Source organism: Chamaea fasciata, unplaced genomic scaffold (assembly GCF_029207755.1).
Source record: "Chamaea fasciata isolate MVZ Bird 193981 ecotype frontalis unplaced genomic scaffold, bChaFas1.0.hap1 SCAF_3, whole genome shotgun sequence".
Lineage (NCBI taxonomy): Eukaryota > Metazoa > Chordata > Aves > Passeriformes > Sylviidae > Chamaea > Chamaea fasciata.
In genome coordinates, this window is record NW_027094088.1 from 53,632,640 (window position 1) to 53,654,003 (window position 21,364).

The 21,364-nt window shown below is 40.0% G+C and overlaps 1 protein-coding gene across 5 annotated transcripts in view; it reads right to left on the reverse strand.

The window, feature by feature from the left end:
* Window positions 1–21,364, reverse strand: part of ARID1B (AT-rich interaction domain 1B) — a 324,700-nt gene that overhangs the window by 55,664 nt on the left and 247,672 nt on the right. For all 5 annotated transcript variants that reach the window (XM_066179044.1, XM_066179043.1, XM_066179042.1 and 2 more), the window contains 2 exons: window positions 10,745–10,924; window positions 4,050–4,377 (listed from right to left, as the gene is read on the reverse strand). In XM_066179044.1, the coding sequence (XP_066035141.1) occupies window positions 4,050–4,377; window positions 10,745–10,924 (508 nt within the window). The remainder of the gene's footprint in view (window positions 1–4,049; window positions 4,378–10,744; window positions 10,925–21,364) is intronic.

Below are 21,364 nucleotides of genomic sequence, written 5' to 3' on the forward strand. Positions count from 1 at the left end.
CTACACAGGGTACTAGAGATTTATTTAACATTGCCTGCTGTGAACTTTTACTCAGAGCAAGCTTGAACACCCTGGGTAGCCTGAAACAGTGAAGAGATTCAATGAAGAGGTCTTAAAAACATCTTTCTTTTCTCTAGCCTGACATAGCAGTTATCATTTGGGAAACCCTGGCCTGCATGCACAAGACAGACTAGCAAACCATAAGATTTTAGGTTGCTGGGAAGGTATTATGTAGCCGTAATTATCCTAAGCTTAATATAAAGCAGACCTCAAGATAAAGTCAAAGGCTAATTCAAATGGTGTAAACCTAGTATCTTCCACAGCCACCACTTTCATTTATATGATTTTAATCTTTTCTAATGAAAAGTGTGGCGGTCTGCTCTGAGGATGATACCTAGGTATAACTGGCTGACACACAGATCCTGATCATCCTGCCCTGGTTAATGAACATTGATTTTGTGCCCCAGTGGAAGAGATTTTTTTCTGATGCATGCCATTTGAATTCATTTTACGCTGCTGCTTAGTGTGGCTTGGCAAGGAAGAGGCAAATCAGCGTTCTATGTCTAAATGAGACTCCTGAGCTGGGAAATGACAGATCCTGTGGATTAACAGCTGAAGATAAATTTCTCTCCCCTATTGATACTTGGCTACTGACTCAACAAGTTGACCTTGAAGTGGATCACAACCAACTTGAACAGAAATACTGCTGCACAACCATGACTATGACACAACCATTTATTTTATTCTTAATTCTACACAGAGGAGGGTGTTTTATAGTAATAAAAATTCAACACTTTTTGAGCTCCACAGCTGAATCTTATAAACTCAACACATTTGAAGAAAAAGGCTGAGCACTGTTCATGCATGTTGGCATATAGGAGTAGATGTCTTCCCAGTTAGGCAAAGTATTGTGGTGGGAGCGCTCTTCCATTTCACTAAATTTTGGTTTTTGAACTGGATAACCAGTAGACTTGTGTTTCAGTTATTTGTTTTTCTTTCTGCTTTTTCTGTGCACATATTTGAACGGTGTTATTAAGGGAAAAACAAAACTAGCAGCTCCAGAAAACTGGTAATTAAAACTAAGTAATTGCTGTGACAGCAGCATTAACTTGGGTATTAAGGATTTCCTACAGACGCAACAACTCAAATAACGGATGGCAGGGAAGTCCATAAAGGTTAAATCTCAGGTGAAGATGGACTTCTTTGTGACGGAGCAACAGGCTAGGAGCCAGCATAGATACTTTCTCCCAGTTCTGTAATTTGTGATATGGTTACAGAAATCAGTGTGGAGGACTCTAGCGAGAAAACAGCAGCTGCACTTCAGGCTAATGTTTTGCAAGGGATACTCAGTGCTCCTAAAAATTTTTCTAGAGACTAATTTTTCAAATACACGCACACTCAACTACAGTGTAGTAGAGCTTCCTTGAAAATCCCATTAAGAAACCCTGTAATCACTCCTGCAGAATATCATCTCTCATAAAAGGATCACACTTTGGGGGTTGCAGTTCTCTGCCTAGTGACAACACCACCAAGTCCAGAAAATGTGGCTGCACGCCCCACTGCAGACTACAACACCAACAATGAAGACAGAAAGATGATTGCCTGGGTCAGGGAAGGAGACATCTCATTCCTTCTTGGTGACGAGGTTCTTCGTTTCCCTTTTAGGCACAAGGAAATGGAGCTGTGCCAAAAGCCATGCAGGTGTGTGAGTGAGTGACATGCGGATTTTCACTGTACCGTCACAGTGGTGTTAGTAAAAAGAAAACAAAAAACTAAAATCCCTGCTACAATGCAAGTATTTCTGTATTTTTCATGCGATTTTTATACTCCTTCAGCAGCCAGATGGGATGTTCACACGCATTTTTAAAAAATGCCAAGGTCCCACAGCAACCTCAGTTTACGTCGCTACCTATCCACACTGGTCAGGCTGTTGCACTGAGGGAGCCTGAGTGTTGCCATAGTTCAGGTGCTGTGAAGAAAACGTGGGGTGTCTGCCAGCCCCAGACTGGCTGGGATAAGCAGGTGACCAAAAGTGTGGTGGCCTGAAGCAGAACAAAAGAACAGCCTCTCTGGATTTGATCTGTATCACGAATCCGAATCATTGTCAAATACATTCCTTCCATATGTGAACCTCGAGGACTTGCAGGAATAGCCAAAAACCATTATGCCTTCTCCCCTACAGCTGACTTGAGATCAAAGAAGAAAACAGTGTGCTTGCAACCCCCGGGCATGAGAGTGGTGTGACAAGTTCCTCCCAGTTTGCAAGTTTATAAGTAACCCTTTTGCCAGTATTTCTGATAGAGATTCAGTGATTGCTCAGCTGTTCCATAGGTGCTGGATCCCTGGAATGGGCAGTAGGTGATAGGAATGTTCTGAAACGGTGAAGTTATGTCCAGTCAAAGCTAGAAAGAAAAAGCAGTTCTACAAAACTGACTTGGGAGGAAGATGTGAGATAGGAGTGGTAATCATTTAACCTAGTTTTTGATCAAACACCACACACTATGCCCAACATGTAAGCTGAATCACAACCAAATGCTTTCCACTTAACACAAAGTCTTTTCTTGCTGTCAAGACCAACAAACGTGAGCTTTTCCTTTCATTCTATGATTACAGAGAAATCCTGTTCCTGCAGCTGCAGTGATGGCCTATTTATTCCTTCGTGCCTGACCTATCAGCTTATAGCCTAAACCAGACAGACAGAAGCAGACTTCCATAAATCCTACTAGACAGGGCTGTTAAAACAACCAACAGAAGAAAGAGGCTGCTGGTTCACAGATATCTGCTGGAGTGTGGTCTGTTTTAAGCGAGCCTGTTTCTATTTTACTGAGCAAGAACATGAAGTACACTAAATTAACTGTTATTGTTTTAAAAGTTTGCGGCTGCTTATCATTAGTAGCCACCTGCCTTTCAAGCTCTCAAAACAAGAAAGTAACATACAGGGACACACTGGCTTCCTATTTCTTGTTTAACATTGCATCTTGGAATAAGAGCAACTCTAGTGTCCACAAACACTGGTCTTGAATGATAAAAATCTGGATGAATGTATGTGCATCTCTGTATGCATATGCATAAGTGCAGTGAACAACACACACACATGAACATGTTCACCAGAAGAGTGCAACCAAATTTGTGTAATTCTCAAACACTACGGACCTTCTTGCAACAGAAAAAGGTAATAAATGTGCCAGGAGTTATTTGAGTCCAGGGAAATGTGGACGTTACTTTATCTGAAAAATTTCACCAAAAAAAAGATTTAATTGCAAATATTCAGGCATTTTAAGACAGCAAGGTGCCTTTTACCAAAACCCATATACTAATGGCAACATGTAGCTATGCTGCCCTAAGGGGAGACAAGAAGACAGATGAAGGCTCCACCCTCTGCAGTCCTTTTTGCAAGTTCTCTATTATGGATGCACAAGTGGCAGGTATCAACTCCAGAGAACTACAGTTTGTTTTTATGTCTCCCTCTGCCTCTCTCCTCCAGCTGCTCCCCTCAGCCTGCCCTCCTCTCCCCCTCTTCAGGGCTGCTTAGGAGTGAGAACATCCTGCAGATGATCACAGCCATCAGCAGGGCTGCTCAAAACATGGGCAGTAGATGCAAGAGTTGATGGGCAGCTTCACAGGCTTCCTTACTCTCTGGCAGGGGTAAGCTGCTGAGGACATGCTGGCCCTCTCTTTACCAGAGATAAAAAAAAGTACAAAAACTCTAAAGAAGTTAAAAGTTGCAGAGGGCTTGCTGAATGACACTGCAACCCTGTGGGTCTTCCTAAAGCTATAATGCCAAGAACCAAACTAGAAGTGGGCATCATCACCATTGCCACAACTGCTTTTTGAGAGGATAATTCAAACAGGCAACAGCATGCTTCCTCCTTAAGAAAAGGAGATGATTAGGAAAAAGTATTCTTTGGACACACTATCTCCTCCCAGAGATAAGGGCACAGCTAGAACATGTATAAATGCACATTCACACACCTACACAGTACTGTTACTTCAGAAATGACAAGAAAAACATTCCTACTTATTTAAACTCCTTTCACCTGAATGCATACCTGGTCTGAGCGGAGTTTGCAGCAGCCTGCATCACTGCAGCAGCTGCCTCCTGTGCCTTACGGTTCACAGTTGGCATGGGTGGGCCCATCCCAGGGCCTCCCTGCTGAGACATGCCAGGAGAACTGGGGGTCATACTGCTCATGTTTCCAGGAAATGGTCTGCTCTGCATCCCAGCTGATGGCATCCGTCCCAGGGGCATGGTACCACAAGGCTGGCTCGGCCCCTGTCCATGCATCTGACTGTTGGCATTTATACCCATGCCGGGTCCTGGGCCACTGTAACTTGTGTTGGGCACACCGCTGTACGTCGGTGGTCTGGAGTAGTTTCCTGAATGAAATGATAAAAAAGCACAGAGAAAAACATTAAAACTTCTGAGCAAATATTTCTGTTTAGGAAGTTAGCAGCCGCAGAACTTACACATGTGAACTAATGTGACCCACGCTGGCCTCAAAGGACAACGCTTTTACACGAGGACAGAGAAGCAGTGGAACAAACTGCCCAAGGAGGTTATGCAGACTACTTGCATGGAGGTTTTCAAAACCCAGTTGGATAAAGCCAAGAGTAACCTGGTCTGATCTTATATCTGACCTCTGATTTGAATACAAGGTCAGCCAAGAACAGCTCTTGAGCACCCTTTCAACCTGAATAATACTATGAATCTGATTTTCATGTACCCTCAAACATTTTCTGTCAAATATATGTTCCAAGGCAACAGGAAATAAAGAAAAGCACAGCCTCCAGAGGGTTAAGAGCACAGCACAATGTACCCAATGCCTTATGCAGTAGAGAGAAATGTGGCATATAAGAAGAAGCCCATTACCTAAGTTCAAGGGAGAATCTTATTTTTGTAATTTCATGTTCTCATTCCTTTGTCTTTCTGCAGTTTCAGCAACTGGCTTCTTGCTCCTAACTGTTCTGCTCATTTCAGACAGAGATGACTTGGTGTGGACTGGTGAGGATGACTGCTGGGGTCTGAGAAAGATTCCTGCTCCCTCCTGCCCCACCCTGCTTTCCTAGTAAGTTCAGTATGGCTATGTCAGCACAAGGAGTGGTAGCTTACAGTGCAACTCCTCTGAGAAAACCAGTCTTACACAAGTAAGCAGCAACAGTACAAAGATGCTCATATAAGCAGGTGCGCCTTATGAAGGACGGCATGAAAACCTGGCTGAACCCAGCCTGTGTTGTCACTGGAATAAAGTGCTCTGCCTGCAGCAGCTTAACTCATTTGAGTACTGATTTTCCTGTCATAGTGAAATCTCAAGAAAAATCGAGTATACAGCATGCAGCGTTACAGAAACAAACCCAGGCAGCATGAGAAAGAGGAAAAAAAAAAAAGAAAGCTAAAGATATGATAGAAAACTATTTTAGGAAACGCATCACATTGCACTACTTCAGTCATCAGTTTTGACTTGTCTTCGTTTCCATCTCATACAGATTAGTGGAAACATGACCCATTCCCTCCCTGTGGGATGCCACAAAGCAGAGTTTCCTGACTACTCTCAGATATTCCCACGCTTATTTGAAGGCAGAAGCCCTTGGACGCTTCCTCCGATTGTGCAGATCAGCCAGGCCTCTCCTCAGGCCCCAGCTACCAGGCGGAGGAGTTGGTGGCATCCAACTCCCGTTTGTATTTAAAATAAACATATTCATCCATCATTTGAATGCACACATAATTAATTCATACGCTCCTGCTGCTGTGCTTTTGCTAATCTTCTCCTCTCCACCCTGGAACTGACTCACTCTACTACAAGATCTCCTCGGCGAGAACGTATGAGACCTACGCTTCCCAAGGAAATTAAGCAACCATTCTCATCTGCTTTAAAATCCAAGTTTTTGCCTGGGAGTCCTCACAGAAAAATCCCCAATATGTGGTTTAGTAGAGATGGAAGGCTCCAGATTCAGCTTTATGCTGGCTTAAGACTGCCCTGTCACTTTTTCTCCTCCTCTAGGCTTGGCTGCTGGCAGCTGAATATCCTCTGTTCAGTGAGCCATTGCCCCCAGCCAGAGTTTTGGTTGCTGAGACCGGCTCAAGCCATGCATCTGATCCAGCATAAGTGACTACAGACTGAAGGGTTGACTAGTTTCACACTGTTCTGCTATGTGTTACAGGCAACAGCACACAACTTGGATGTTGCTCTGGGTTTCCAGCTGCTTTGGGCAAGAAAAATGTAATACAGCATGATGGTGTATATGTGCACTCAAAGATTATGCACAGCAGTTAACAAGTATTACGTACATGCTATTAGTAACACTACTTCCCAAAGTGAAGCAAATTCTCTCTCTAGACCAGCAGACCTGATATCCATGATCACTGTGAGCTCCTGTCAGTCCAATTTACATAAAGCCAATTTGTTTTGTCGTTTAGGTCTACAAAGTACATTCAGCAGCATGTGTGGAGGAGCAAACGCCAATGCTAAAACAGGACTGCTGTTTTGATGCTATTTTTAATTGGGAAAAAAAAAAGTAATCTTTTGTGCTTTGGCTTTTCCAGCATACACACAACACAGAAAACAACATGAAATCTTCTCCATAAAAATATGTGGCTCAGTTAAAATAGCTCCTAATCATTCATCTCCAGGGATACACATCCAAGAGCACAGGGAAGTCAGATCTTTTTAGTAAGGAAAACAAGTTTCAGTGTTTTTTTCCATGTTTTTTCCCCTAAGCACTTCCTCAATACCTCAAGTACTAGCTATTCTTATACCTTTCCCAGGCCACAAAAAAAAAAAAAAAAAAAAGAAAAAAAAAAAAAAAAAGAAAGAAAAAAAAAAAGCCAAACAAAATACAAGAGGAATTGCCAGGAATGAGGAGTGCAATCTTATTTCCATGTTTCTCTAATAGATTAGTAATTTGTTGGCAGTGGCTTTGACAGAAAACAGATGGATGCAGCATTAAACACAATGAATGCAGCAGATGCTAGGCCAGCCCACATCAGCTGGACGTGTCAGGCAGCCAAGTTCAAGAGCCCACACTTTTCAAGTGGGTACAAGCCTGGCAACAGCGGCTGCACAGTACTACTGAACAACTCCTCCCCTCCATATCTGAGGGATTTTTGATTCCAACTCCCCCTTGGCAGAGCAGAATTGTACCCAGAGAGAAAACATCTCTAATGCATGAGAAAAAACAATGCTGTAACAGGAATCAGGAGGAAAAAAGAAAGTGTAATGAAGATGAAGTATAAAAAAGCTGACTAACAACCTGCTGAAGACAGATGTTCATACTTACTGCTGAAACTCTGGTTCACTTTGTTAAGGTTTGCTGAACAAAGTACTCTGAGATCTTGCCATTTCTAGGCAAACTGAAAAGAGGGAAATTTGAGAACTACCTGCTAGATTTGCTCTCTGCTTTAGAGACATAAATCAGATTCGTTGTATTAACAGCATCCTAGAATAGTTCTAGAATTTTTTACTTGTGCACTTGACCATCAAGATATTCTTCTACAGACAATATAAATGTGTTGCTCTGAATTCCTCTGAACTATTTCACCTAGAGGACCTCAGTAAGATACAGTTGATATTTAAGTCTTAGCTGCACAGACTTTTGCATATGTGGGTCTGGATTCAGAGGTCAAGACATGCAGGGCAAGTCATCCTTTAAGATGCTACAGTTTTAATTAAAATCTAGGATTAAAATCAGTGGGAACTAGATAGCAAAGTGCTTTTGTGAAATGAGTCCAACATTAAAAGCACAAATACTCAATTCATAATATTTTATCACAAGCAACAGGGGGTTTAACTTACAGTGAAGCTCTGGGGTTGTGGTTCAAACAAATACAGTAGTGATTTCTCTCTTTGTTATACCCCAACAGAACAGCTTTAGTAGGAAAAGTTAGGAAGACAGGATGCTTTTCTGTCAGGATGAATTTTACAGATTCACAGGAAGCTTTTCACTACCCCAGCCTTAAAAGATCCAACTGACTATGCCATCTGACTGCTCTCCAGAGTGCATTTAAGGGACATTTTGCTGTAGCAGCAGTCTGATGCTCAGGTCATAGACCAGAGCTTCATTAGCCCCCAAGCTAGATGTTGTCCAAATACAAACTGAAGAGAATCTTTCAGTAACAACTCCCATCCTCACTCTGCTTTTTTGTTTTTTAATTATTGGGGAGAGGAAAATGCTGGGATTTAATAAAAAATTAAAACTAATCTTCTGTACTGCATGCTTCTGTGCTGTATCCCAGACACACTGAAGTGTGGAGCCAAAGCCATTTACTATTTTTGTAGGAAATGGTTTCACAGAATTGGACTAGGACCCATTACAGAACTGCTTCCTGGGAAAATATATTCTGCTCTTATTAGAGTTCTCAGTGTCATGTAAACACATGAAAATCAAATAAATCAACCATAGGCATGAAATGGATCATTCTGCTCTCATGAGCTGGGGCTACCTCCAGTCCAAACTTAATGGTGTAGAGTCTTTACTATAGTGAGCAATTCCATTGCACAGAGGACGCTAGCCTTGAGCAATTGTTTTCAGGACAGCACATAGTGAAATCCAGCATTCAAAGCTGGATCAAAGGCTTAGTGTCCAGAATGCTTTGATGCATATATGAAAACACAAGTAGTCCTGTCAAACCCAGTCTAAGCTTAACAATACTCTGGAAGAAGGCCTATGTGAACAAAACATGGAAAACAAATCAGATCTGTGAGAATTGTTTTGGTTTAATAATTTAAGAACTTGGTTTCAACCCAGGTAATTTTTAATATATTTCCCATTTTGGCAGAAAAAGGCAAATGGGATAACATTATTATATATTCATCATTGCTGGCATATGATCATACTTTGTAATAGGGTATGTTAAGAGTTGCAATTATGGATTACTTTCACTTATAATGAAAAAATGTTATTAAAACCTTATGTCCAGGTAAACATATAACTTGGAAATATCACTATCTTCATCCCTGGATTTATTAATGGTTAGATCAACCTGGTGCAAATATAGTATTCTTCCGGTCTAATTGTTACCTATAGAGCTGACAGTCTCCAAGGCCCTAATTTTATGATGACCAGTGCAAAGAATCACTGGTACTGTCCAATCATTGGCAGAAGAACATGGTTTTCATCCATCACACTATTCACCAAACTCTTCTGAAATGGCCTGTTAATGACAATGATGCTCATTTTCTTCCTGTCCCTCAAGTTCACTTTTTAATAGCAGTGTCTTCCTGACCATGACCCATAAAATCATTACATAGGCACTTTCATCTACAGAGGGAGGAAAAGAACTGCTGAACTCAAGCAAAAAAAGAAAGCAGTATTTGGCGTGTTACTTAAATGCATTGATTTAGTACAAAAACCTTTCCATTCAATCAGTGTGGATGGCTAATGTTTTACTGCACTTGACACCCACTATTCCCATGGTTCGGAATCTCAGCAGCAGCAGTACAGCTGAAAGTCAGGATAGCACATCATAAATCCACTGCATTTTTTACCAGTTAAGCTAGTTGCTCACTGTGCAGATAAAAATAACTACTTGGACAGCATTTCATAGCCACAAAATGCTTTCCAAATAAAAGGAAAGCACCAGTCAACTGGAGTTAGGTAATTAATCTTCATACATGGCTATAAGGCATTACTAGCCCCATTTTATAGTTAAGGGAAGCAAACCAGAGAAATGAATCTACTTGCCTAAGTTGAAAGATGATGTAAAAGGCAGAGCCAAAATTAGAAACTGGGAAATCTTGGCTTGTAGCCCTGTGCTTAGAACACTAAACCAAATGCTGCCCAGAGATGAAACAGAAAGGAACATTGCATAGGGCAGCAAAGCTCCTTGCAAACAAACATCAGAACTAGTTCTCAGAAACTCCGGAGACTGAAATAACCATCCTTGCTAGCACAGGAGAGTCACTGAGCCCCACAGAAATTCCCATCCCTGGCTCAAGTCCTTTCTGAGGCTTTTAAGTAAGAAAGCAACAGTAGGAAGTGCTGAAATAGAAAAGCTTCTTTATGTACCCCTGAAGAAAATTCTGACCCTTATACATTCCATGGCTTGACTTCAACTTCATTAAACCCCTAAACAGATGCATACTTTAAAAAGGTTATCCATTAAAGGCAAAACAATAGACAAGTTCAAGGTTGTCCAGGGGCAGAAACTGTGTATTCTATTTTTGTTTAACTTCCCTACCAATTCTGTCAAACAAGCAAAATAAAAGGAACTGTCTCTCTCAGTCTGAAGGGTTAGTTAAGATTCACAAACCATATGCATTAGAGCTCAATATTCTATTTCCACAGTAGCCACTGTATTATTATGCTCGTTAGAAGACTTTACCCTCAAAGTCACCATGCAATTTCAGGTTGGCCTTGGGATTTCATCCAAGAAAAGAAGCCCTATTTTGGGATCAGTGTTGTGACCCTTATTCCATACTTGCTCAAATGCAGCCTCATCACAGAGATGACATGCTTGGGGTCCAAAACAATAGACCTGGCAATGCCACAGATTCATGATTTCCTTGCCTAATTTAAGGTGGCTATTTTTATACAGCAAAAGGTGCTAATAACAGAAACAGCTTCTTCCACAGGGTGCAGCTCCACCTTTGGATACAGCCTAATTTGTTTAGGATTTTTATTTTTTTTTTACAGAGTGTTGTGTGCTTTTGTTGTTTTTAACATACCTACTCACATACTCGATATACATACATATATTGTAAAAAAAAAGTATATAAATTATTGTATCTATTACCAGCAAGCATTTTACCTTGTGGTCCATACTGGCTCATCTGAGGCCCGTAACTACCACTCGAATTACTCTGCTGAAAGCTACCAATTCCAGGATGCACTTGACCTCCAGGTGAGGGGTGTGGTGACATGGAAGGTCCAGTTTGTTGAGGTCCATACTGTGACATTTGGGGGTTCCTCTGTATGCCTGCCATAAAACCTACAGTGAGAAAAGCACCAAAGCAAAAATTAATATTCAGGTAACTGTTCTTTATTTTTAAAAAACCTTTGGCATTAAAATAAACCAACCCTCTTCAGTTATTTCAGACTAAGAATACCCAGAAAACTGCTGTTGTTCATACAAACAAAACCAAACACATTTCCAAGTCAGCAATGATGTCTTAACCACCAAAAGCTGTACATAAGGTTTGAAAACCTTTACTTGTAAATGAAAACAGGGCAGTCCTGCTTAGTTACAAATGGGTGTTAATTTTAAAATCAAAACAACTTTCAGGGAAAAAAAAATTAAGGGCAATTATATACATTACCTAATTAGCAGTACTAGGGAATTTGCCTGATGACTTATGGTGGGAGTATCACATCTTCCAAGATTACACGTCGGTACCAAAATGCCTCCCTTCAATGAACTCACAAGAGCTAAAATATACATCTATGTGAAGACCAGTGATACCAACCAGAAAAAACAGTTGTTTTGTTATGTATTTGTGCTCTAGGTCCTTCTTCTAGACTTTCCCCTGCACATTCCATTTCATTTCCCCCCTTTTCCCTTTTGTAAATGTATTAATGAATCCCAATTTAATTTAAGGTTCAAAAACTACAGCAAGAGACCTAGTGAAACAGTACCAGATTTAGAAGCTTCACATGAGGGAACAGAACTAAGCCTATTAAATGAAGGAAGAAGAGGGGGAGGTTTAAAGTTTTCATGAACTGGGAAAAATCCTGCAATCCTGCCCATGAAATGTCTATGCAGGGATGCTGGTTTTCTGATGTTTTATACCCAGAAAGGTTTTAGTGCTGCTTTGAATGTTGAAGAGGATGTACTGGAAAAATTTAGGTTTTTCTGGATTTTTTTTATTTCTGGAGGAAATCCTCTTTCTTTCCTGTTCTGCTCGCATATTAAATTTCATCTTACCATTTCCCTGCGAGGCAAAACCCATGCATGGCACAGGCCAGCTCTGGCTGTGCTGCCACCGTGCCAGGTGTGGCACAAAAGGATGACTCTACCACAGGGCTGGGGTGTCCTCCCATGGGTTAGCACCAAACATCACCCCCACCCCAGACACTCAATGCCTCAATAATGACGAGAGAAAATTTTTTCTGAGCCATATCCAGACACGTGATCAAACTCATAACTGAAAACACTGAGGTGAAGGTTGTAAGGAGAAAAAGCAGGAGATGAGATCACCCTGCAGCCCTTGTGCCCAGTTCTTTCGTGCTATGAACAGCTCAATCCATACCGTGCTAAAACTCCAACTGCAAGATTTGGCAGAATATGCAGCAATTTTTCCTGATCTTTGTGCAAGCCTCAAGACAAGGAACTTGATCACACCTGAACTGCAAAGTCAGAGCCTGGCACTTGCTCTGAAGGTAGAGCAGACATTGACATGACACAACAAAAAACTGAGTGCAAAATGGCAGCTTGGAAACTGGCCTGTACTGACTGGAAAACTCTACACTTCTGCAAAGGAAAACTTGCATGACCTTCTGCATTTAGCTTTATTCTGAAACAGACCCCTTGATTTTTAAAACAGTTCCACTCTGGGCTCAACTCTTCTTACAAAGCCTATGTATTCTGCTAACAGTGCTGTAATTTAGAAACCTAATACAATTATATATCTGCACAAAATAAATGCCAATGTTCCTGACACACACCATACTCTTGTGGGATCCATTTGAATGAAAAAAATTGTACTGGTTACACTAAGATTTTTTTATAAAGACAGTAAAGTTACTCCTGTGTCTAGTACGGAAGTGAGGGTTTTTTTCTGTTCAGCTTTAAATCTATGTGAGGTAACTTTACAAACATTGCGTTAGTGATTAAGGTTTTTCAGCCCCATTATTATTGCAAGCAGTACTTTTCTTAACACCACAAGGAAGGGTGAGACACTGAACAGCTACTGGTACAGTAATTTCTAGTAGTGATGCAGAGGGACTGCTAGTTGTTGAAGCTAAAGGACAACATGGACTAATGTCTAATGAAAAACATGGAGATTATCAGTTTTAACCAGCTCTGCTGTTGTCAAAAAGGCTTCTCAAGGGACCACAGTAATAAGTAAGAAATAAGTAAAAGTAAGTGTTTCCACTCAAATGACCTCTTCTTCAGTAAACTCCTCCTCATTCATTTTAGATGCTGTGGAATGGACTGTACAGCTATGTGTACAGTCATATATAACATATGCCAGAAGGAGAGTGGGACACTTGTGTCCATCCAGATAAACTTTCCCACTCAGCCCTGGTAATCTTATCCGTATGACTTCTGTGCACAGTCCCTTGTCCTGCCTTATCCATGCTCTGGGCTGTGGCTCAAGGAGCATTGGCCAAAACCAAGCCGGGGGCATGCCAGTAACTCAAGAGCAGAGATAACTGTGTGATACTACTCAAACTCATGCTCTAGCCTTAGTTTAAGAAAGATGTTGATTAACACAACAAAAAACGAACACACTCCTAAACTCTTTTTGATGTGAGGCATGAGTTTCATCATCTCAGAGAGTGTAGGATTCCTCTCAAATCAAGGCTGGCTTTGCTATCTTCTCTTGAAGGAAGATAAAGAATTGAGGAAAAGGCATCCTGAAATTCAGGAAGAATATCTGTGCTACACTTATGTTCTGCTGTTGTCTGTACGGTACACTGAAGCATGGCCTTAAAACAGGACATGCTCTGATTTCCTGCCAGAGAGCAGAGGAGTCCTTTCAGCTACAGATGAGATGTGGAGTAGCAAAGAGCAGTTCTTACTGTGATCTGGATTCCATTGCAACATAGAGGAGTCTATCCTCATCAGCCTGCATGAGAGCCCAGTCAACATCCAGAGATCAGTGCATGAGTTTGAAGTGTTTTAGATATTTGCAGAAAGCTCAGATGTCTTAGAGAGAAAAGGGTTCCTGGTCAACGCATTAACATTCATGCATCATAAAGAAAAAAACAACATCAATTCTAAAAATCTTATCAGAAATGAAAGGGAGCAGCTGGCATACATTCATTTTTCCTTATTTACACACATTTTCCCTAGTGTTCAACTTCATTTTATAGCTGATACAAAAAGAAATAAATTTTCTTTCCAGAAAATTAGATCTAAGATAAAGTTTTCTTCTGTAAAGAATGGAAGTAGGATTACATTAGAGGTGCACTGGAGTAATGGCAGTGAAGTGATTTAACAGCCAGACTGCATCTGACATGTCAACCCCTGTGACAACAAGGTGGGTTGTTTTGTCTTTTAAACTGCTAGGAAACAGCTATGAATTAACCCTTTAAAATTGCAGTGGCTACATACTCATCAGTGAGCAAATCTACTCCCTTTCCTTAATATTAATGATAAAAAGAGGTGGAGGTGATGCTTTACTTGCCATCACAACAAAAGATTACTTATTGAAAAAACACTTGAGTGGGTTTTGGCAAACTAAGCTATTTCAGAAGTAGCTGAATAAAGTGACCCTGGCAGAAGCATTCTCTTCCTTTTTCATTAGCTTTTATACTACATTTACATACATGAAGAATGACTGTATTAAAAATGATTTTAACATTGCAGAGTCATCTCTGCAGTTTGGTTTTTTTGGGGGGGTTTTTTTTGGTTTTTTTTGTGTTCTCAGTGGAAGAGTAGCATACCATTAACAATTATCAAACCATAACAATAATAAAATACGTTTGCATGTTCAGATTGAACATACATGGAGTGTTTAAAAATGGTCAGGTAGCATTTTATTTTTCTTCTTCCTTTTTAGCAAAAGACAGAGAAAAAATAAAGCAAGCAATGCTTATGTGCTTATGAGAGAAGTGTTTCTGCTCCTTTGATGAAGGAAAAGACAAAAATGAAGCTTCTGGTGTTCTAAAGAGCACTAACACCTGGTGATACACATTGTATAGCTAATACCACTTATGATGCCTTTTTAAAAACATTTAAAACCTTGTCTTTCCCTCAGGCATATGTATACAGAAAACAGATATACAACAGTAAATTACTAAAGCTTCATGAAATTATGCACTAAGGTTGTCTTACATTTGTACATTGACCAATACAAACCCATCTGTTTCTTGAACACTATCACCTTAGCACTACCCATGAAAAACACCCACTGAACGTGCTGGGTGCTGCCGTAAAATCTCAGATGGATTCTTTTGATATTTTAAAATCTTGGCTTGAATACGAAAAAACCTTACAGAAAAGCAGAAGCTCAAACAGAAAGGAAGTGACTGCAAAGGAAGAGGTTATTGCATACCAGTTGATGGACAGCAACTGTCTACTGGCACACACTTAACCCACGGTCAATGAGAGGTCTTTTGATTTAGCTAGGAGTAGTCCATCGATTTTCCTGAATGAATTAAACCTGAGAACATGTGCAACACTTACTCATTTTAAGCTCACAAAAACTTTGGAGTTTACAGTGATAGCAGATCATCATTAACTTACACATCTGATCAATAAAAAATGAGGAAAGGTACAATGTGCAACGGTATATTGTAAAAATGAACTTACCCAAGAAAAAAAAAATACGCTGGGCTACAGCTCTTTCTAGAGGGGCATGCTTAGGGACAGAGCTTGGGACCAAAACAACTGAGGAACCTTTCTGAGTAAAGAACAAGGAAGTTCCCCTTGTTCAAGGGCAGAGGCTAAAGAAAGGGCTATTACTAGCTAGATAGACTTATTATTCTGAAAATTATGGAATAAGAAAAGTAGAAACATATCAGATGCATACACTGATCATCAACTAATCAGAGAAAAAAAACATAAAATCCTGTACTCATGAATCAGGTCAAAAGAATTAAGTATGTGAAGAGATATTTTCCACTACCTCTAAAGGAAAAACTTGTGTGTGGGGAGAAACACAGAAATTTCCAGTGCTTGGTATTTTAGCAAGGCACTGGTCAGTACCCTTGAGAAAAAAGAGCAAATGTTTGCACACCCATGACACAAGTTTTTGGCAGACCTTCCTTCCTCAGACAGCAGTTTGGGTTGTATCCACTCTCTCAGGATTTTCACCAGAGTACACAACACAACTGTGACGGATCTAAAGCAGTGACTCCCAAATCTAACTCATCTGTGGATAAACAACACTGAGACAGACATGTCAGGGTAAAGCTAAACAAATGAAAAGCATTATTCTGTGATTTGGCACCCTGTTAACATGGCAGGATGCTGAGCAACATCCCAGTCACACTGAAACTCTGCCTAGCCAACCTGTTTCAGATGGCAAGGACAGCACAGGAAGGCTTTGGACTGCTGAACCATGCCGGGGTTTTTTCCCAGCTAAACATGTCCACAGTCGGCACCTCAGAGCACTGCAAGGAAACATCCAACAGAACACAACTCACACAATAATTAAGCATTCTAGTAATTGAAGGGGTTGGTTATTCTCATGTAAGCCTGTGATACCAGAACCCTGAATATGCAACCAGGTTGTCTGCAGATCTACTTGAACAAACATCTTCAAATGGTGTGGTCAAACCTGGAGATGTGTGGCTTATAGACAGCAGAAGCTAAGAAAATACTGTTATACCATTGCTTACCGGGGGGGCAGCTCTACCTGGCCATAAACTACTTACTGTCACTGCCAAAGAATAGTGTGGTACCTACCCCTAAGGTGCTACTTAAAATAAACATTGAAAAGGACACAGTGAGAGAGATTTAGGTACTGGAAAAAATCTAAGCAGACAAAAATGTTATACAGGTCTAAACAAATACAAGCAATTAAGAAACTGGTGAAGGTTTGACCCATGTACCAGAAAATAAACCAAGTGAATCAAGTGAAATCATGGGGCACAAAAACCTGCTGGTATCTAGAGCAAGCAGGCACAAGATTTCATTACATTCAAGATACCTCAGATCCTATTTTCATTTTCCAGAAAGCAACTGTAGTAACATATGCCCAGCTAGATCTATGTTTGACACACGCAAAGCATCTGACTGAGCAATAGACATCACAGGACGTTGGGTTGGTGAGCATGAGTGGCTTGCAGTGTCAATCTCATTTATAATAATAATAATGCCAATCTCATTTATAGTAATACTAATTATCAATATTCCTGTCCAGTTAATAGGCAGATAAATGAAATAATAAATCAACTAAATAAAACACCTGCACTGCACCAATACAATATCTTCAGATATTTTATAAAAATTTAAAAAAGTATTTAAAATTTCTTATTTCTTTCTCCAATCACATTCTATTTAAAAAAAAAAAAAAAAGTCCCCAAATGTTTTTAGGAGAAAGTTCTTTGAGAAAAAAGAGCAAATGCTTGCACATACATGATACAGTTTTTGGCAAACTTTCCTTCCTCAGACATTCATTCTCTCAGTTCTTCTGAGAACTCTTCTTCTAATGAACTCTTCTTCTAATTAGAAGTTCTTCTAATGTTTCTCCATTAACCATGAAAAAACATAATCAAGTTTCTACACTGAGCTCTTTTTTTCAGCCCACATAAAAACCCACATAAAGCTTGCCAGCTTCTCCAAGTCCATCAGAGCACCACTAAAACCATCTGCAGTTCTCTAGGCTAGAGTAACAGTGACATTATTTCCCTTTGGTATCTGGACAATTTATTTTCACAATGGCATCTGCTAACATCTGCAGTACAACCACCACATTTCTTCACACCCATTCAACAAAGAATGTTTCTTTGCTTATGTGAAACAGCAGTAAAGGAAAATATCACCATAGCAAAATTAGGATTTCCTGCAAAGATCACTGCAGTATTTCTCGTTTCCACAAAAAGACCAATGTTCTGTTTAAGAAAAAGTGCTGGACTGGTTTCATTTTTCTTTAAAATTATTTTCTTATTATGCTTTAATATCTATCTTACAGTTTCCTCACTGTTTATTTGTCTGACTGCTTCTCTTCACAATGTGAATAGCTTTGGGGAAGATGGAAACTAATGACCTAGCTAAGGTTTTAACCCGGACCCCCTAGTGTTTTACCAGCTGTGCTATTAGGTTAACTGGCTGAATCTCCTCTGCTTCTCTCTCTGATATTACAAAACCCAGTCTATGTATAGCATGCAATAATGTTTAAATTTTTCCCACCCCTAAACCTCCCTCTGCTACTGCCTAGCCTTGAAATTCATATAATCTATCATTGATAAATTAGAATCTGGGGATGGATCAGACAGATTACCCAGATGGTAGCCGGGGAAGAAATATCCAACCTTTCCTAATGCAAACCTTGCATAATGCTCTCTGATGCAAATTTTAAGTGGTATACTGAGGACAAAGAAGGAAAGACATTTGTGGAGATGTTCATGCACAGACTAAACAAAAAACACATTGCTCATCCACCATTTTACACATAATTTGTTACTGTAATATACCTTACACAAGATGCTTTTACTATAGTGCTTGAAAAACCAGGGTCACAGTGACTTGCAGCACAAAAGCTCACACCCTGCCCTCCCAGCTGCCCCCAAAGGGAATCCTGGATTTCAGTAGGTAGCTTGAGATGCTGGAATTAATCTCAGAAGCAACATGAAAAACCTGAGGAGTCTGTCTGCTTTGCACAATCAACATTTGTCTAAGTTTTGCTAATAACGTGCACACTTAGGAAAATCATGGAGGAGAGCGAGGAAGGAACAGCATTTTATAATGTGCAATGTGCAAAGCCTGCAGGCTTAATGGTCTAAACTCCAGGTTTCAAAATTTTACCCTCCCTAGAGACTGCTGTTCAAAATTCCCTGAATCAACTCAATCTTCCTTTTCATGAAGTAAATATATTGAATATCACTATATTTATTTTGTGGACAATACTAAAATATACGTGATGTTGAATGCATGTAAAGTAAATAGTGTTTCTTTCAAAAACACAAAATCCATGTGCTGTCCTCAGTCCCAAAGTGCCTTTGCCTCAGTCTTATTTTTACCATGATTTACGATTGGACTGATTTTTTCCTTTCCTTGATTTGCAGCTGTTCCCTGATGGGTGTTTATTCTTTTGGGATCCATTGGGATGGCAGGAACTATCTAGTGTTAGCTCTATTAATATACACATTATATAGATTTCAACTCACTGTCCTGTATATTAATTTAAACAGACATAAAGATCCGAGGTTGCTTATCTTTACAGAAGCCTCATAAGAAGGTTAACTTAGGTACTGAGGAAGTAGAGTGTCCTGACAACCACGGTGCTGTTGAACAGGCAGACCACTGGCAGCTCCCAGTTTTAGGCCACGATGGGAAGCTCTCCCAGGGACAGGAATCATACCCAGTAACTTTACATCAAGCATGTGACAGCAACATTGACTGTCACTCTGTCAAGTTCTCCATCAGTAACTGCTGTAGCTTATCTTGCTCCCTGAGCCCAGAGGCAGGGAATTTGATGGCTGCCTAATGAAGTCAGTGGAAACTTTTCTATTGAGAAGTCTCTCTGCAGGCAACTATATAAACTCTCTCAGAATAAGTCAATTCTGCTCCCTAATCTCAAAAAGAGAATCCCCAGTTTAGTTTAAAAAATGAAATAAAGATTCATCTCCAAGTATAACAAGATTTAATATCAGCCAGAAGAGTGCAATGACCAGCTGCTAGTATACAAAATTTATTTGTTGAGGCCTGACTCTGGGTTTTGATTGTTCAGATGCTATTACCTACTTCACATCCTACTTCTGCAGTTTTGCTGTCTCCCAGAGCGTGGCTTATTGTATATAAATCATACCCTTTTGTCCTTTGATTCTTCTTGCAGATGGCCTGCTGTATATTTAGTATAGGCCACAACTAATCAGATCAACCTAAAGCTGAGACTGGCTGGTGTATGTCTGAAATCCAAGTACAGTCTGGAACCAGCATCCTGAAATGGCGATGGACTTCTTTAAGAATTAACCTGTTTTGGCAGAGTAACATAGTTTCTAATACTTCTGGGCAAGAAAAGCAGATTTTCCTGAAACACCTGAGAGACAAAGACACGAAACTATGCAGTCCATAGCTCAGAGAGGAAAATAGTAACTTTTCATGCCAGTGATGCTGATTACTAATCAAAGTAGACATACTGTAAGTTTTTCTTTGCCATGCATTGCTAATCAAAATAGCAAAGAAAAACAGCATGTACACATTTAAAAAACCTGCTTATCACACTGACACTACATTTCAGTGCACTTCCACTTTTACAGTCCAATTAAAAATACAGAGGTAAAAACGAATGATGTTCTGATCTTTTAAAAAGACTGCTGATAAATTTAGCACTCACTAATTTGAGAAAGTAATGTAGCTTTTTGAGTCATCAAAAAAGCTTAGTGCTTGGCTCTACTGCATGGCTCTGCCTTCACATACAGACCTGCTCCGTGTACTCCTATGCATCATGTTCCTACTCCATCACATGCCTCGAGATAAAAAAGGGATGTTTTAGAGAGCTAGTGTGACAGCTTCAACTATAACCTGCTTTTCCTCCTTATGTGATGCACTTTTTCTGCTTGTTGAGGGCACAGTTCCTCTAAGCCCAGTTTTCTGGGCACGATTTCCACCCAGCCTGGCAGAGTGTTCCTGCATACCAGACGGAGCTCAGCTCCCCTGCACTGACCCACTTGGAGAACGCTGTGTGCAGAAGAGGCACTCAAACATACCTGTGGCTTTGCACTCTATGCATGTCTCAAGCATCTTTCTTTAAGAGCCTGAAACACTTCAGTCTACATCAAGTAAACTTATTACCAAGTCTGATTTAACCTTAAGTGGTGTCATCGTTAACATGGCAAGCAGAAGAATGTTAATGACAAGAATCATTTTATTCTCTAGCTCCTCAGTGCTCTGAATAGATCCCAAATCCCCAAATGAGAGCAAAAAAACGTATTCTCAGGGAAAAAGTCTTTTAAAGATCTAAAAGCAAACTACTGTATCTTTTTTGTTGCAATAAGAATTCTTTGATCTATTTTCTTCCTTCTGGTTTCTCTTCCTAAGAAGAAAATAGATTTCAGGGAAAAGAATCTCTTACCATTCAATGTCAGTATTAAGCCATAAATCTGATCAGGAATTGTAGGTGCAAAATACCTGATTGGTATTCTGCGTCTTCCACACAAGCAAAAACATTTATATTTCGTTAGAAGAAAATGCATGACAGTGGAATTTATGTAATGACTGTGTACAAATAAGTATGCCCAGAAAACAGTTAAAGGGGAGGAAAATACCTGTATGAAATCTAATGGGTAAATTAGGAAATTTTAGTTACAGGAATTCAGTTGCTACTTAGTGTTTGTAGGGAAGCACAAAGAGAACATCAAAATGCCTGATCACATCCCATCTGTTACAACCTCTTATTGGATAACATCTTGACTGCCAAAAAAGCTATTTAAATTTACTACATTGCAGCTACTGATAAATATCACTTCTGTGAAGATCTAATACTAAATAAGGACAAGATCTGAGGATAAACCTTACAAGCAGTAGTGTCAAAAAGATCCAAATTTTGCTTAGTGTTACACCTGTACTCTTAAGTGCATGCAGTTTCTTACTCCTTGT